General features: G+C 41.0%; 1 protein-coding gene across 1 annotated transcript in view; it reads left to right on the forward strand.

Annotated features, from left to right (window-relative positions):
* Positions 1-18,424, forward strand: part of LOC136601560 (scavenger receptor cysteine-rich type 1 protein M130-like) — a gene marked incomplete at its 3' end in the record, with an annotated part of 285,923 nt that overhangs the window by 44,211 nt on the left and 223,288 nt on the right. The window contains exon 3 of the mRNA XM_066588833.1: positions 6,847-7,155. Coding sequence (XP_066444930.1) covers positions 6,847-7,155 — 309 coding nt within the window. The remainder of the gene's footprint in view (positions 1-6,846; positions 7,156-18,424) is intronic.

Here is an 18,424-nt window from a genome sequence, read left to right on the forward strand (position 1 = left end):
TGTCAGAGAGTTTGTTTAGTGCAGCTGGGGGAATCATCATGCAGAAGCGTACCCGCCTGTCAACTGCCAGTGTCGACATGCTTACACTCATAAAGATGAACAAAGCCTGGATTTCCCCAGACTTCTCTTCTCCACCGGCGGAGAGCAGCAGAACCTAAAGATTCTTTTCGCTGCAACAGCAGATAAAAGCACTCTTCTCTATCACTTTTAAAACGGGCATTCAGCTTTGTCAATCTGTCTCTGACATTCGTCCTCCTACTGCTACTCCTCCTCCAGAAACAACATGTCATCGCGCTGAACTGCCAATTTTTCTGTGGCCCAAAAGGCTCATCTACATCTACCAATGCTTTTACAATTTTTCTAAGTTTCAAAAGTATTGAAACAGTAACATGAACCAAATTTTTCAACAGGGCTGCCTCCAGGCTCTGTTATAAATTAAGCAACAGTGAGCTGTATCTTTAAAAAAATGTTTATGGGATTCACCTGCCCTCTCTGTTGATAAATTTTTCATAGGTAAACTTGTACTCTTGGTACACTAATTTTTGGGGCCAACGCCTACACTCTTATCCAACTAATTTTTCCGGCCATCCTACGCTCATGGTATCCCAATGTTTTAGAGGTTGGTCTATAGTATTACTGTAGAAATTTTACTGGGGTCTGCCTATACTGCTGCTACATAACTGTTACTGGGGTCTGCCTATACTTCTACCACATAAATGTTAAAGGGGTCTGCCTATACTTTTGCAACAAGAATCTTACTGGGGTCTGCCTATACTTCTGCCACGTAAATGTTACAGGGGGTCTGCTTACACTGCTGCTACAGAAATGTTACTGGAGTCTGCCTATACTTCTACTACAGACATGTTACAGGGGTCTACCTATGCTTCTGCAACAAAAATGTTACAGGGGTCTGCTTATACTGCTGCTACAGAAATGTTACAGGTATCTGCCTATACCGCTGCTACATAAATGTTTTTGGGGTCTGCCTATACTATTGCTACAGAAATGTTACTTGGCTCTGTCTATACTGCTACAGCAGAAATTTTACTGGGGTCTGTCTATACTATTACTACTGAAATGTTACAGGGGTCTGCATATACTGCTGCTACACAAATGTTACAGGGGTCTGCCAATACTGCTGCTACATAAATGTTACAGGGGTCTGCCAATACTGCTGCAACATAACTGTTACAGGGGTCTGCCTATGCTTCTGCTAATGAAATGTTACTAGGGTCTGTCTATACTGTTAATACAGAAATGTTAATGGGGTCTCCCTAGACATAACTGCAACATAACTGTTACCGGGGTCAGCTTATACCTTTGCTACAGGAATATGCAGGGGTCTGTGTATACTATGGGTGCACACAGTCTTCCCATCGTGGTGTTCTACCTATCTGGCCCCCCAAAAAACTCCGACTGACTGGGGCATGGATTGTGGGCCGAGGCCAACATGTATTTCCTCTCACGTAACCTCAGCTATCCGGGGCACTGCAATGGGATTTCTTTATGTACTGTCTGTGGGTTCCTACTAGCCACCCATGCTGTGGGTGCACACAGACTTCCCATTGAGGTGTTTTACCTGTCTGTCCCCATAACACTGACAGACTTGGGTAGGGTGCAGAGTGCAGATGGTTTACCCCTTGCATTGTCGATGAGGTATCCGACACCCAAACAGAATGAGTAGTGTGTGGACACATGGAGTCCCCATTGCTATGTCACTTGCAGCACCTTGGGCCACACAAGGTGTTGGCTGGGACAGAGGCTGACCAAGAGCCCGCTCACATACTTCCCGCACCGAGTATTGCTGCATTGTGGAGATGTGTAGAAGTGATGGGCTGGCAGCGAGTCCCCTATATGCCCACGCTTGCAGTTCCTGACGGAGGTGGCAAAGGATTGAAATGAAGATGGAACGTCAATCTATTATCAATACTCCACAGCATTGTGCGCTATTATTCCCCCCCCCCCCTTTCAAAGAGGGTCGCTGGCTGGCCCTGCCAACCCTTTGCAGTGTGTGCCTCCGGTTCCTCCTCATTGCAGACGCACTTATAAATAGACATGAGGGTGGTGTGGCTCTGAGGCCAGCGTTTGGCATGAGGGCAGCTGAAGGCTGCGCAGGGACACTGTTGTGTGCGCTGTGGAATCTGGGTCTTGCAAGGGGGTTGGGCAGCATGTAACCCAGGAGAAGAGGCAGCGGTGTGTCCCGAAGGCAGTGATTGTGCATGGTTGGAGGTAGTGTGGTGCTTAGCTATGGTGTGCATTGCTAATGAGGGTTTGTCCAAAGTAAAAATTGTTGGGGGGGGGGGGGGGGTGCACTGTTGCCGCTACTGTGGCTTAATAGTGAGACCTGGGAACCTGAGATGCAGCCCTGAATGTTGCCCCTCACCTGCCCTATCCGTTTCTGTGTCGTTTCCATCACTTTCGTAGGTTTTGCAGATTTGCACAAATGAAAACCTTAGCAAGCATCAGTCATATACAAAAATGCTCGGGTCGCCCATTGATTTCAATGGGGTTTGTTACTTGAAACGAACCCTCAAGCGGAAAGCTCGACTCGAGCAACGAGCACCCGAGCATTTTGGTGCTCGCTCATCTCTAATAGTTAACTATATGGGCAAAGCATTGGATCTATTGAATCCCCCCAAAACCCTAAAGTTATATGTAGATCTCCCAATCTTGCTTAGAGAAGAGATATACTGATATGTGGGTCGGCCTTAACATCATGAAATACTTGTGGCTGTTTACCTCCCACTGCTCATCCCTTATCCTTTATATAGGGATTGCAGTGCACCAGAAGCTGTTCATCTATTCAACTCATACGTTTGTCACTGTGGTCTTTTTTGTGTATGTCCCTAAGAGGGATCACTGCTCTGTTAAGGTGATCCAATTCGAGGGACAGCCAGTATTTGCGTGTTAGTCCTTAGCCGCTATGTTTAATATTGACATTAGTAAGTTATATTTTAGGGTTCTTTTCTGTGAAGGGTTAGTTTGCTAGTATTAGACCCCTCTACTTTTGTGATTTCTTGGAATATATTATTGCAGTCCTCTGGTCTAATCGACATCCATATATATAAAGGCGAAAGCCCACACTGACTGAATAAGATGGTACGGCAGCACATGGGAACCGAACCATCCTATTCTGTTATACCATTGAAGACTCCTGAAGTCCAGATTCAGGGTAGGCGTGCACAGTTGGATTTACTCCCGCAGTGGTATCTGCTTTTGCATATGGTGCTGCTGATTGCTTGATTTATTGACAGCCCACACTGACTGACTCACTCACTGACTGACTGACTGACTCGCCACTAATTCTCTAACTTCCTGGTGTCATACAAACATGAAATTTGTCACGACTATTCTTTAGATCCTAAGTAGAAAAAGTAAAGGGGTCACAGCTTGATTATTCAATGCTAAGTGTAAAAATATTGGCACCCCTATGTAATGTAACTTTCCAATATCCTACAAATATGAAATTTGGCACGACCATTTTTTAGGTCCTAAATAGGAAAAGTAAAGGGGTCACAACTCAATTATTCAATGCTAATTGCAAAAGTAAGTACACCCCTATGTAATGTAACTTCCCGATGTAGTACAAGCATGAAATTTGGCACGGGCATTCTTTAGGTCCTAAGTAGAAAAAGTAAGGCCCTAAATAAGAAAAGTAAGGGGATACCACTCGATTATTCAATGCTAATTGCAAAAGTAAGTGCACCCTTATGTAATGTAAATTACTGGTGTCATACAAGCGTGAAATTTGGCACAAATATTATTTAGGTCCTAAATGTGGAGGGTGGGAGGGGTGGCACATTCTGCAGAGGGACATCACTACATGCAGCCTGAGGAGAATCTATCGGTCCTGTATATGTATACATATTTTATTACTTGGTTAATCTAAAGTAACCAACACTTCATAGAACTTTCCATGCAAACAACATGTAAACACCTGTATCAAATGAATAAGCCAAAAAAGAGAGATGTGGGCTCACCTCACCAGCAGTAACTTTCAGTGTTGCAGGAAGATCTGGGATCCAACAGGAGCTCCATCCTCAAGTAGCCGACGGCAAACGGCCAGATTCCATATGAGTAGAAAATAGAGATGGAGGGGAGCTGCTACCGTTAAAAATTTCCTTCTTTATTGAATAAAACAAAGCATACAGCTCACAGGTGACGCTGAACGCATTTCGGCAAAAGCCTTTGTCAACAGCTATGAGGTATGGAGTACATAAGACATTTATAGACCAAATACAAATTAAAATCAAAGGAGAGATACCTGTGTATGTTAGCTTGTCAGGGGGGGAAATGGTTGAGGGATGGTATAGAGGGTGTGTTCAAGAGCTAATTACATCACATGTTACACCCAGCATACAGAGATTTGTGGCAGGAGGATCCAAAATAGACAGATAGAGAAACAAGTATGCATGTGGATATCTGAGAAACAATTCTTAAATACATTTACATAGCGATAAATAGGTAAAGAATCTAAGAATCTAAGGGAAAAAAAATATATATATATATATATTTTTTTTGTCTTTTCTCCTTCTCTCCCATTCTTATCTCTTTTTTTTTCAGGTATATAGTTGTACACGCTGTTTCCGCATAATCATAAAGCGATTGCAGGGTATATAAATTCACCAAAGAAGTCAAGAAAAAAAAAAAAAAAAATTTTTGTCTTTTCCTTTTCTCTCCCATTCTTATCTCTTTTTTTTTTTCAGATATATAGTTGTACACACTGTTTCCGCATAATCATGAAGCGATTGCAGGGTATATAAATTTACCAGAGTAGAAGTCAGGAGAGGGAAAAACAGAAACAGAAAAAAAAACAAAAAACATATATATATATATATATATATATATATATATATATATATATATACACACATTTTCTCTTTTCTTTTTTTACCTTTACTCCCCCCTTACTATTTATTAATAAACACAGAATAGATCCGTTCTATAATTCATACCGAATGGAAATCTAGTATTTAATTCCAAAATCCAATACGCTTCCCTGCGAAGAATATCCTTCATTTCTACTTTTTGTTTCCTATTTTTCCAAACTCTGTCTATCCCCCAACATGAAATTTTTTTTTTGTATCAAATGAAGTTGGGTGAAGCCAGGTATATCGGCTAGTATTATATAAAGTAGTATTATAAACGGCTATAAGTCAACTTGTTATGCACAATTAAACAAAATAAACTATAACATGACCTTACTCGTGGCCAAAAGGGTAACAGGTGGCAACTGTGTAGTAAGAAAACAGATTCTCTACACATGGGGTACTATAGCAAATTCAGTAATATTAATAGCTTGGACAGACACTATACTCAGGAAGAATTAAAGAGATTCCCTGCTAAAAGCAAGTATAAAAGATAAGGAAAGGAGTCCCATGTGCTGTATTTCCAGAAAATAGATATACTGTCCTTATCTAGAACACAATAGGATTACTTCATCAGCATGCGATGTGCACCTTCCATCCATCATTTATGAGGCCAACCAGTAATTGGATCGACTGGGCTCTGCATGTCTAATAACTGGCCCTTCTATAGGATAAGCATAACCGGCTCATAACTCACGAAAGTACTTCAGGGTTAAACAGATAAACTCATTGCAGTCCCACGTTTATAACTGGATATCGGCAGACAGATGTTATGGCTTCTCTGCGCATCGTCTGCTAAACAGCCATTCCTCAGCCACCACTGGAGTCATGAAGATCCATGTGCGGTCGCCATCCACCACTCTCAGATGAGCAGGATATGCTATGGAGTAGGGCAACTGGGGGTCCCACAGCTTGTGTTTGATCCTGGTGAACGATGTTCTTTGTTTTTTGAGCTCTGTAGAGACGTCAGGGAAGATTGATACCGATACATCATCTTGGTGAATTGGACCATGTTTACGGGCTGCTTGCAGGATCACCTGTCACTGCAGTTAAGGAGTTTTGCCAGTAGGAGGCTCAGAGGGCTCCAGGTATAGGAGGTTACATGGGGACTCAATGGGTCCATTTGATGTTAAATAACTTTGATAGAGGAGCTTCAGGGAACAGCTAATCAGTCATGTTTTTAACTTCAGTTTTGGCTCTGTTTGATGAATTAGTCAGTCAATTATTCATAGAATCCTAGAATGGTAGAGTTGGAAGGGACCTCCAGGGTCATCAGGTCCAACCCCTGCTCAGTGCAGGATTTACTAAGTAATCCCAGACAGATATTTGTCCAGCCTTTGTTTGAACACTTCCATTGAAGTAAAACTCACCATCTCCAGTGATAACCTGTTCCACTCATTGATCACCCTCACTGTCAGAAAGTTTTTTCTAATATCTAATCTGTGTCTCCTCCCTTTCAGTTTTATCCCATTGCTTCTAGTCTTACTTGTGCAAATGAGAATAGGGCTGATCCCTCTGCACTGTGACAGCCCTTCAGATATTTGTAGATAGCTATTAAGTCTCCTCTCAGCCTTCTCTTCTGCTAAACATTCCCAGGTGCTTTAACCGTTCCTCATAGGACATGATTTGCAGACCGCTCACCATCTTGGTAACTCTTCTCTGAACTTGCTCTAGTTTATGTATGTCTTTTTTAAATTGGGTAGCCCAGAACTGGACCCAGTATTCCAGATGAGGTCTGACTAAGGAAGAGTAGAGGGGGTAATGACCTCACGTGATCTGGACTCTATGCTTCTCTTAGTTCATCCCAGAATTGTGTTTGCATTTTTGGCTGCTGCATCACATTGTTGACTCATGTTCAGTCTATGATCTATTAAGACATTTAATTTCATTTGTATAGATATTATATAAAAAGCACAACATTAACTAGATATCCCTTAATCTTAAATAGTTTAATGAGTTTTGGTGTATTATTCTTTAGGTCACAGAGAATACCGATTAGTTAACGGGCCTCATCCATGTTCCGGCTATTTAGAAACAAGAGCTGGTGGTGATACTTGGGAATCTGTTTGTGAAATTGATGCAGAGCCAGAAACAGCCAATGTCATCTGTAGAGAGCTCAGATGTGGAGATGCAGTGCCATCATTACTGAACTACACAAGAAGACCAGGACCAATATGGAGAGAGAAAATCCATTGTGTTGGTAATGAGTCCAGTCTATATGACTGTTTAAGACGTGACGTAGAAGGAAACTGCACCAAGCAAAATCCTCCTGCTATAGAATGTAAAGGTATGAGATACTTATATGTAAGATGCTCATTCATATAACATCATCAATGTTGTGGATTTTATCAATCAACTCCGGGCACAGTGGAGCGTCTGTGCAGGGTTTCCAGGCTGTTTTAAATTAATATACTGCTTTATTTCTTATTTATTAAGATTTGTCCTGCTTTTTCTTTAAGACTACCTGACAACTTCTTTACCCGTCCTACAGTTTACCCTGAACAGAGCTCATTCTACAGGAAAAGGACATTACAGTATTGAATTAACTGAGCCTGTTCTAATTCAAATGGCTGTAGCTCTGGTTCTATTATATTACCAACATGCCTTTACTGACATTTAAAAGCCAAGAAGCATCTCCGAAGCACTGATAAAACCAAAGCTTCAGCTGTGTGATGTGGGGTCAAGAATGGTGAATTTACAGCTTGGGCAGAGGAGGCAAAAGGAAATAAGCAGGCTGCAGATAACATCTGTGCTTCTCCCATCTGCACCTCTGTCCCAAGGGAGAGGTAACATGGATTTATTTGTTCATCTTAACCCCCCACACACCTTATCAATTAACGAGCCTGTTTGCTCTTTATTTGTCACAAATGGGGGTCTTTATTTCTAGAAAAGAGTGAAAGGAGGATTTAACACCCCAAATGCCACATAAAAGTCATTGCTCACCATGGCGACTGTTTTTACAGAAAAAAAAGATTTTAAAACTTTTTCCCCTTAAATAATGGTTTGAATATTTGAAAAAAAAAAAAAGAACAAAAAAAGAAAAGCTACACATATTGGTATTGTCACATTCTTAACAACCAATGCTATAAAATATGATTTAAAATTATCCAACACAGAAAATGATATTCATAAATACATAAATAAAATGCCAAGATAGCTTTTCTATGTTCCTATCTTTTCCTGGTGCTGCTGAGGTAGTATTTCTATCTTCTTCTATCTTCCTATGTGTGCATTAGTGATAGGAGGCATCATAAATCTGTGGCATTCCTCAGCTCCATGGACTGATTTAGTGCTTGTCTCTCTGCTCAGACTGTTTGAACATTTATTTAGATCAAGGGGAACGTGTCCCCCCCCCTCCCCTCTGCATCTGTATGTTATAATGATGTGCCATCCAAACTAATTTCATTCATAGCTTGACAAAGTTTTCTTGTTTCCAGAGTACAAACTTTGAGTTAATTTTTGTGCCAAAGTAGGAGCCCTTTTTGATATACATTTTACTCCATCTGTAACCAAATTATCTGGGATCCTATCCTGGCGCAAAATAGGTAGACCGTTCACAAAAATACTTTCACTGCAACCAAATTCTGAACGATATACAATGGAGAAGACTAATCTAGTAAAGATTTTCTCTCTTTCATTGTGGCTTTAAATTTAGCTTGCTCTATTAACCTTTTAGGGTATCCACGTTCCTTTAAATGTTCACTTATTACTCCCTTTTCCCTATTCCATGCATCCTCAGTTGAACAGTTTCTTCTTGTTCTTATAAACTCCCCTAAAGATAATGCTCTTTTTACATGCATGGGGTGGCAGGACTTCGCATGGAGAAGCATATTTCCTGCGGTGGGCTTACGGTAGGTGGAGGAAACCACCGCTCCCGCAGCCACATCTCTCATAAGGTATAAATCTAAAAAAGCAATTTCCTGCCTTTGTACTTCTACTGCAAAACAGAGATTTAAATTATTTGTATTTAGCTATTCAATGAAATCCGGTATGGCCGTCTGTTTGCCGTCCCAGATCATAATGAGATCATCAATAAAGCAGCCATATCAGACCAAAGAATCTGCAAACTAAAGATCTGAAGCAAAGATTTTTTTAATGTTCCCATTAGCTCATATAAATAATGGCCAGAGAAGGTAACAATTTAGCTCCCAATGAAGCTCCAGTTAATTAGACAAAAAATGTTCCATTAAAAGCAAAGAAGTTATGGGTAAGCAGATATTCCACTGCAATGATCACAAATTCCTGCAAAGCTAGATTTTCAAATATATGAATCCGACAGCCATATGATGAGCTGCAATGTATGCTGTGTGTTTACAGACCTATCAGAGAAAAAGCCAAACTTCACCTGCCAGAAATGCAAGCTTGTGTCTCTATTGGAGGAAAAGGTGCAGAGTCTTCAGGAGAGAATAGCTACACTGAAGCTCATTAAGAAAGATCAGGATTTCCTTGACAGAACAAAAGAAAGTCTTCAAAATGTTGAAGGAAAATATATTTTCAGTGTACCTGCAGAAGCAGAGGAATGGAAGCATGTGACCCAAAGAAGCAGGAGGATCAGGAGTCAGGAAGCACCAACACTTCTCAGGAACAAGCACTAGACTCTCATAAAGAAGAACAACGAAGAGGTACATCAGGAAATGACTCTACCCACAAAGACCTGTGTAAAAAGGACAAAGAGTCCTCCTGGATGGAGAAAAAGAAGTGCTGTTGTGAAGAATAAAAGGAGAGTTGTGGTTGTAGGGGATTCCCTATTGAGGGGAACAGAGGCTGCTGTCTGCAGATCTCACATGGCCCCATGAGAGGTGTGCGGTCTTCAAGGTGCACAAATCAAAGACATATCTGATCAGCTATCAAGACTCTTCAGTCCTACAGTCTACTACCCATTCCTACCAATACATGTAGGCACAAAAGACACTACAAAAGAAGACTTTGCAACTGTCTGCAGAGACTTTGAAGACTTCTACAGGAGGGTGAAGGAACTAGGAGCTCAGGTGGTCTTCTGATCTGCCCTCTCAGTGCATGGCAATGAAATAAGAAGATGGAACTGGATTCTAGAGGTGAACAATTGGCCACATTGATGGTGCTGTCAGCAAAGATTTGAATTTCTAGACCGTGGAGTGAATTAACTATATCATGGATTGCTTGCTTGTACCTTATAAACACAGGTAGCATGCATTTGGCAGGCGCTTTGCTACACTCATCAGGAGAGCTTTAAATTAAAACAACATGGAAAGCGAAGTGAAAGGTCAGGTTAAAAATATACAGATAATTAGTACTTTTTAGAACCTTGCTATTAGAAGTGGAAAGAGAAAACAAAGACAAAAAATGCAGAAGGAAAGTAGAGGAGCAAGAGACCCCGATCACAAACTAACATGTTTCTACACAAATGTACAGAGCATGGGAAACAAACAAGGAGAACTGGAGCTCCTAACACAGGAAGAGACATATGATGTCATAGGCATCACAGACACTTGGTGGGATGATACACATGATTGGAATACAAAGTTTGAAGGATGCAACCTTTTTATAAGAAACAGACCTAATAAAAGTGGAGGAGGTGTTGCGGTAGGACACCATTGTAGGCATTTACTATAGGCCGCCTGGACAAGCAGAAGATATGGAGGAACTCTTTCTACATCAGATGGCCAAGCTCTCAAAGAAGCCCAACATAGTGATCATGGGAGATTTTATCAATTCATACATTTGTTAGGAATCTCTGTCAGGCAAAAATAATAGGTCCAACAAATTCTTATCTGCTCTTGCTGTCAACTTTATGTTTCCAAAGGGAAGAAAAGAAACAAGGGGGGATCTGCTATGGTTGAGAAAGTAAAGGTGGCTGGGACCTTAGGAGGCAGTGATCATGCTATCCTTAAATTTTGGATAACAAGGGAAGGAAGTCCTGAGAAGACTCAGACCTCAAGGTTGGATTTCAGAAAGGCAGATTTTAATGGACTCAGAAAGAGGGTAGGAAGAATCCAATGGCTGGATGTTCTTAAGGACAGAAATGTCCAAGAAGGTTGGGAAATATTGTAAAATAAGATTTTCAAAGCACAATCATTACCAATCGCTAAAAGAAGGAAGAATGGGAAGCATTGAACTCCTTCCCGCTCCAGGATGTACATTTACATCCTGAAGCGTCGGGGTATGTATGAAGAGAGGTCACGGGGCGAGAGAGGTCGCCCCGTGACCTCTCTTCATACAGCGCGGGTGTCAGCTGTTTATTACAGCTGACACCCATGGGCAAAAGCTGAGCCCTCGCACAACTATGTCAACAGAAAAATAAAAAAGTTATTGCGCACAGAAGATGGCAGCAGAAAATAACTAAACAATGAAATGTCTTTGAAAAATTAAAAGAGTAATACAGTAAAAAAAAGAACTATACAAGTTTGGTATCACAGCAATCGTACTGACCCATAGAATAACGTTATCAGGTCATTTTTGTTGCAGTTTGTGCACCGTAGAAATAAGACGCACTGAAAGATGGCAGCATGTCTTTTTTTTTTCATTTTACTCCACTTAGAATTTTTTAAAAGTTTTTCAGTACATTATATGGTACATTAAATAGCACAATTGAAAAATACAACATTGTCTCACAAAAAGCAAACCCTAATACAGCGACATCGATGGATAAATGAGTTACAATTTTTTTTAAAAGGGGGGGGGGGAGAAAATGAAAACGGGAAAAAAAAGGGTCCGTGTCATTAAGGGGTTAAAGAAACTAGGATGTATTAACACAGAACTTGCACACGTTAAAAAGGAAGAAAAATATGTTTAACAAATGAAAAGGGGGTTGAATATCTAAAAAATAATATAATGCGGTCTGAAAAACCTGTAGGGCAAGTGTCAGAAAAGCTAATAATGAATTGAGGCTTGTAAGAGAGGCCAAAAGCAATCAAAAAGGATTGGGGGTGTGGCTTGGACATGGCACTGTGAAGACACTCACTGATTGAGCTGTGGACCTAGGCACCACTAATTGAGACCCAGGAAAAAGACGCAAAGACCCCTGCAGCTATTTTAATATCTAACTGCATGAGATGAAGAAGAAAGGAAGACTCAGATCCATTCCAGTGGCTGCTGGAGTGAATGCATTAAGCAGATTTCTGTGCTCCCCTCAGGCCTCTTATTAGCCAGCAGAAGATGCCTGCTTAGAGCCACCATGGGAGGCGAGGTGCCCCTCCCTGCTACTCACACACAGGACTCCTCTGCTGCTGCTATAGCAGCTCAACACAGAATGCCCAGACATAGGAGCTTACAGCTATCCCCTATGGCAGAGGAATGGCCTGCAGTGGGGAGCATGCGGGCTGTACCTGTAGCTGGTGTCTGCTACATACACCAGCCTCCACTCCGTTAACTATCACTCCAGCCTGCAACAGCACAGGATGAACTGCAGACAGCCTCCAGACCTACATACGTTGAGACCACAATACTCCAGAAAACTAATCCACATCCAAGCCCTTCACATGGGTCTCATCCTCTCTCTTCATCTACAGTGGAAACACAATATGTTTAAGGACTTGAAGCAATATAGGCTTTGCTTAACGGGTTACCCACCTAAAGAAACTTAGCTTCCATGATACATAAAGTGGAGCAATGCCAAGAGAGGGCTTTAGAGGCGTTTTATGTGGAGTTATGCTCCATATCACAATAATAATCTTTATTTGTATAGTGCCAGCGCTTGTCACAGTACAAGAGCAAGCGTCCTCCATACTGGAACAGTGCCTGATCAAAGTCCAGAATTCCCTGTCTACACAAAACTCATTCAATTAAGACATCCTACTGCAAACAGATGATCAGGAGAACAGAAGTAGACAAAACAACATTAAGCTGCAGGGTATACCAGAAGCAGTTCTGCCTAGCAACCTCTATTCTATGGTTGTCGCACAAAATGGTGGGTACTCATCAAGCAGAAGGATCAGCTCCTCAGTGCATTTTGTATAGAGTCCACTTTTACAAATGGAAGTGATCCTACAACAGGGCTGGATGCAAGGCCCAATCTCCCATCAAAACATGGTGATCTCATGTATTATGGAAAATTTTGGGCATGAGATACCTTCTCAGTGCCCTTCTGAATCTAATCACAGAAAATGGCTCTACCTACAGATGGGGCAATCCCTTCCATCTCATCAGGAAAATCAAAAGTGTCTTCTTCCTACATTCAGCAGACCAAGTAGTTGCCTCATCACAGTTCCCTGAGATCGAAAATATACACCTTCCAAATTTGCTGGCATTCCCCTTTCTCAACTCACAGGGACCATCACTACCTCAACACCATGAACCCAAAACACCCACCAGACTTCACCGCTCACAATCAACAAGCCACGAACAATCTTCCAGAGCAACCCCACAATTCTCAGAAGAATGACAGGACAAGCTCCTTCTCAAGACCACAATCATCCAACCTGAAAGTGAATTATAGCTTATTCTATGCAACCTGTGACTAAATTTCAAACATTATTTCTCCCACAAGGGTCAATGTTTTAACTAATATCTCTTATATTGCAGCTAATACTCCTAGCAATGCATTGCCTGAGGAAAGGACACGTGGTCTCTGTTTTTTCACCCCCACAATTAGGTATCTTGGTGACTCTGGGAGGCCAGATGGCAAATTTCACTTGTAAATTGACAGATTTTGCTGACATAATGATTCTGATTGGAGGCGACTTTAACCTCAGTCTAGACCCTGGTATGGATTCCATTAATCCTAGAGGCCACCTCCCAAGCTCACATTTGCGCTCCATAAAACAACACGTTCATGATCCCTAGTTAGTTGACATTTGGCAAATTCTCCACCCTCAGTAAAAGGGACTACTCTTTCTTTTCTCATGCACACCAATCCTATAGTCATATCGCTCTAGTTCTGTTGACTCACCATGCCCTCTTGGCAACCAGCCACATCCATAGGAAATATTCTATGGTCAGACCACGCATTGGTCTCATTGTCTCTGGAAATTTCAGGAACACTGGGAAGGCCCTGGACATGGCGCCTAAATGAAAATTCACTAAATGACTGTGTGTGTGCTTCATAAATATGATCTATGATCAATGATTACAGAATTCCTCGAACACTACTCCTCGGACCCTACATCCTTACCCTTCCAATGGGAAGCCCTAAAGTGCGTACTATGAGGTACACTAATCAAACATGGTACCCGCCTGAAGAAAGTCAACTCCTTCAAAGTAACCTCCCGACTAAATAAACTACATGACTTAGAAACATCTCACAAATCTAATGCAAAAGCGGTAATGTACAAACAGTGCACTAAACTTGATAAATGTGTGTATATTAGTACAACTAAGAAAAGCAGAATGGAGTACATATAGGCAAAACTCTAATGCGTATTGAGACCTAAACACTGGTCTCTTCCTGGGAGAGTGTTTTTTCACATTGATATATTGTTGTTTTGTACTTTTATTGCCACTTTTTTCTTGTATTATTTATCAGTGGTATATTGCGTTTCTGCTCTCTGTTCTGCTTTTCCTGGTTGTCATAATATAGGCACACTTATCAAGTTTAGCGCATCATTTGTACATTATCACTCCCCATCTTGTACACTCCCCGTCGGCCCTAAAAGATCTCCTCAACACTAGGATAGAGATTATAGACATTGACCACTATAGACATTGAATTAAAAAAATATTCCTATGAACATGCTGACAAATGTGGTTGACCCCTTGCCAGCCTCCTCCACCCCCGTGTCTCCCACACCTTCATGCCTTATCCTATAACTCCCTCTAGTGACAGAGCCCATGACCCGACAAATATCTCTAGCATGTTTCAAAATTAATATCAAGAGCTATATAACATCAAAGGTTCATTTATAGAATCACATTATGACACCCTAAGTAGGAAACTATAGGAATATGTCCACGAGAATCCTTTGCCTACAATCAATAATGAGACTAGAACACGCTTAGAACAGGATTTTACAGAGAAGGAAGTTGACATAGTCATTAAATCTACCCCAGCAGGCAAAAGCCCAGGCCCGGACGGGTTCTCTTTTCGCTTTTACAAAAAATATAGGGAACAACAAACTCCCTTCCTCGCCAAAGTGTTTATTTGTATCTCACCAACTCTCTCCGTTCCCATCTCTATCCACAGTCATCACTGTCATTCCAAAACCGGTTTAGGACCTGACGCAATACGTTACTTACAGGCCCATCTCTCTGATTAACATAAATATTAAACTATACTTTAAGAGCTTAGTAAACTGACTTAATCCTATCCTACCATCAATAATACATGGAGACCAGGTGGGGTTTGTTGGGGGTCGGGAGGCCAGGGATAACACCAACAAAACCATACTTCTGATAAAGGAAGGTAAAAAACTAAAATGTCCTTTCTGTTTATTATCAGTAGATGTAGAAAAAGCCCTTGACCGTGTTTACTGGGGTTTCCTCCGGGCATCACTCACACAAATGGGCATGAGGCAGAGGTTCATAGTTAAAATTCTATCCCTCTATGACAGACCATCGATGCAGATCAGAACGAATTGAATACTGTCAATTCCATTCTTCATTAATGACGGCACCAGGCAGGGCTGCCCTCTTTCTACATTACTCTGCACTGATCATGGAACATTTTGCTATAGCCTTGTGGTAGATCCTCAGAGTACACAGCCTCATCATTGGGTCCCAGCAGTACAAGACCTCATTATATGCTTACAATCTGCTTCTATATGTTACACAGCCACACATTTCCCATCCATCAATTTTAGGGGAAGTAAAAAATATGAAAAACTCAGTAAGTAACTTTAAAATCAATATCGCTAAATATCTCCATGCCATCCTCTGAAACTCAGCTGTTATCCCAACAGTTCCCATTTAAATGGAGAAATTCCCATATCAAATACTTAGGTATATCAATCCCCCAGGACTTCTTTGCTCTATGCACCTTCAACTATCTCCCCTTGCTGGATCGCACATTAAAAGACTTGAACTGTGACAAAAAATATCTCACCTGGTTTGGCCGGATAAATGTGCTAAAGATGGACGTCATCTCTCGCTTTCTGTACTTATGCAAGACCCTGCCTATCTAGCTCCCCATGAACTTCTTTAAATGCCTACAATCTGCCTTCATATATTTTTTAATGGGAAGGAAGGTACAGTCACATCAGCTATCAAACCCTCTCAAAACCTAAATCTGCAGAGGTGAGGTGCTTCGTGGCCTTGAGCTTTACCACATGGCCTCTATTCTTCTGTTCATCTCGCTCTTCACGGGAAGTCTAAACAATGAATTAAACGAGATAAGGACATTGTTGGAACTTCTCTAAAATTGCTCCCTTGGATTTCACCCTCAGTCAGACCCCACAACAATGTTAAATGTTCCCTCTTCGCCCCTGATCTCCTCACAACATAGGATAAGATCACTGCAAAAAACATTTTATCCAAAAAGAAAGGACCTCTAACTCCCCTCTTCCATAACCCTGATTTCCCCCCATGCCTTGCGATTGTGGGATTCATGGGGTGGTCTGAGTCAGACGATACTACCAGATTTTGAACAGAAATAGAATACCTTCCTTCACAGAACTTAAAAACCTGCACCCAGAAGTCTTACTCTCATGGTTTTCATACATGCAACTCTCACTTTTCTTAACATGAACATACCGAACTCTGCATTTACAGCCCCACTGACTCAATTTGAGATTCTATTCACTAAAACGTCGCCTCCGATCAGATGCCTCTCACAAACTTATAGCTGGTTGATCAAGGGTCTATCCACCCAGGATTCTATCTTTATAAGTGCATGGGAATATGAGCTCGCTACAACCAGAACACCAGAAGAGTGGAGCAAAGCATATCTGCTATCCGACAGTCTGCCAATGGTCTGTAAAGCCCAGGAAAAGAATTATAAGCTAATAACAAGGTGGTATCAATGTCCGGCACTGCTACATCATATATATCCATCTATCTCACCAAGCTCCTGGAGATGTGGCTTGAGAACTGGAACCATGCTGCACGTGTGGTGGGACTGTGCTTAACTTGGACCATTATGGAACATAGTATTCTCCACGTACACAAAAGTTACCAATGTATTACAGCATACCCACAGATTGCCCTACTCTCCATCCTTCCAGGATCTATCTCATCAATAAATAAGAATATCTTATGCCATTTCTTAATTGCAGCACATGCTGTTGTCCCCAGATATTGGAAGACTCCACAAACACTCACTAACCTGGAATGGATCCAGGTCTGGAATTAAATGAGATCATGACAATGGAAGGATTAATGTCTGAGGATTCAGACTTCCCAGAGAAATTTATTGCAATATGGAACCCTTGGTTAGAGTTTCAAAACACTGCTGATTTTCAGGCCTTTTAAACTAACCCCTAAGGCAGTGGGGATACCTCAGAGGACCTCCCAATCCCATCCTCTGATATGTGTCTGTTATTTTATTTCTAAAAAATATATATTTTTTTAATTTCTTTTATTCAACTCCCTCCCTTACACTTTCCTCACTCTTTCTTTATCTATTTGCATTCTGATAAATTCTACTTCTAAGTTAACAAAGCTAAACCCACTTAGCGTTTAATATAGTTATGTTAAAATTTGGAACTAAGCTAGTACCTCCTTTTAGGATGTTACATGGATGCTTATTTATCTCTGTAATTATAATAACTACAGTTAAACCGATCCATAGATCAGGCAATGTGAACGTTAAAATTGTTGATTTCATAAGTACTAGGGAATTTTACAGGATGAAAATGGTGAATTGATTAAAAATGATGTTGAGAAGGTCGAACTTTTAAATTCCTTTTTTGTACCTGTTTTTCCTCAAGTAAATGGAACATCAGTTGATCTTCCCTGTGCTATTGGGGGAATAAAATAAGGCAGGTTATCTATAGACAAAGAGATTGTGAGGGGACACTTAGCTAACCTAACTAAAATTCAAGTCTCCAGGTCCAGATGAATTAAATCCTAGGATACTGAAATTAGCATCAGATGTAATTGCTGAACCACTTGCCACATTCTCTGAAAATTCCTGAAAAATAGCAGAAGTCCCAGAAGATTGGAAAAAGGCAAATGCCCCTATCTTCAAAAAAAGAGAAGAAGGTGGACCCAGGTAACTACAGGCCTGTGGGCCTGACTTCTATACTGGGAAAGATCTTTGAACAAATTATTAAACAGCATATATGAAAATGGAGTAATTTACCAGAGACAGCATGGGTTTGTAACAAACAAGTCATGCCAGACTAATCTAATTTCCTTCTACGACAGAATCGCCAACTGGGTTGATCAGGAAAATGCATTAAATATAACGTAGTATATCTTGACTTTAGTAAAGCATTTGACAAAGTATCTCATATGATCCCTATTGAAAAAATGACCAAATATGGGATTGGCAAGGCAACTGTTAAGTGGAATCACAACTGGCTGAGTGATCATACTCAGACAGTGGTTATAAATTGCTCCACATCCAATTGGAAGAATATGTTAAGTGGGTTACCACAAGGCTCTGTACTGGGTCCAGTGGTGTTCAACATTTTTATCAATGATGTGGAGGGCTGAATTGAGGGGAAACTGATTAAACATTTTGAGGACACAAAGCTAGGAGGAAT

This window comes from Eleutherodactylus coqui, unplaced genomic scaffold (assembly GCF_035609145.1).
Source record: "Eleutherodactylus coqui strain aEleCoq1 unplaced genomic scaffold, aEleCoq1.hap1 HAP1_SCAFFOLD_168, whole genome shotgun sequence".
Lineage (NCBI taxonomy): Eukaryota > Metazoa > Chordata > Amphibia > Anura > Eleutherodactylidae > Eleutherodactylus > Eleutherodactylus coqui.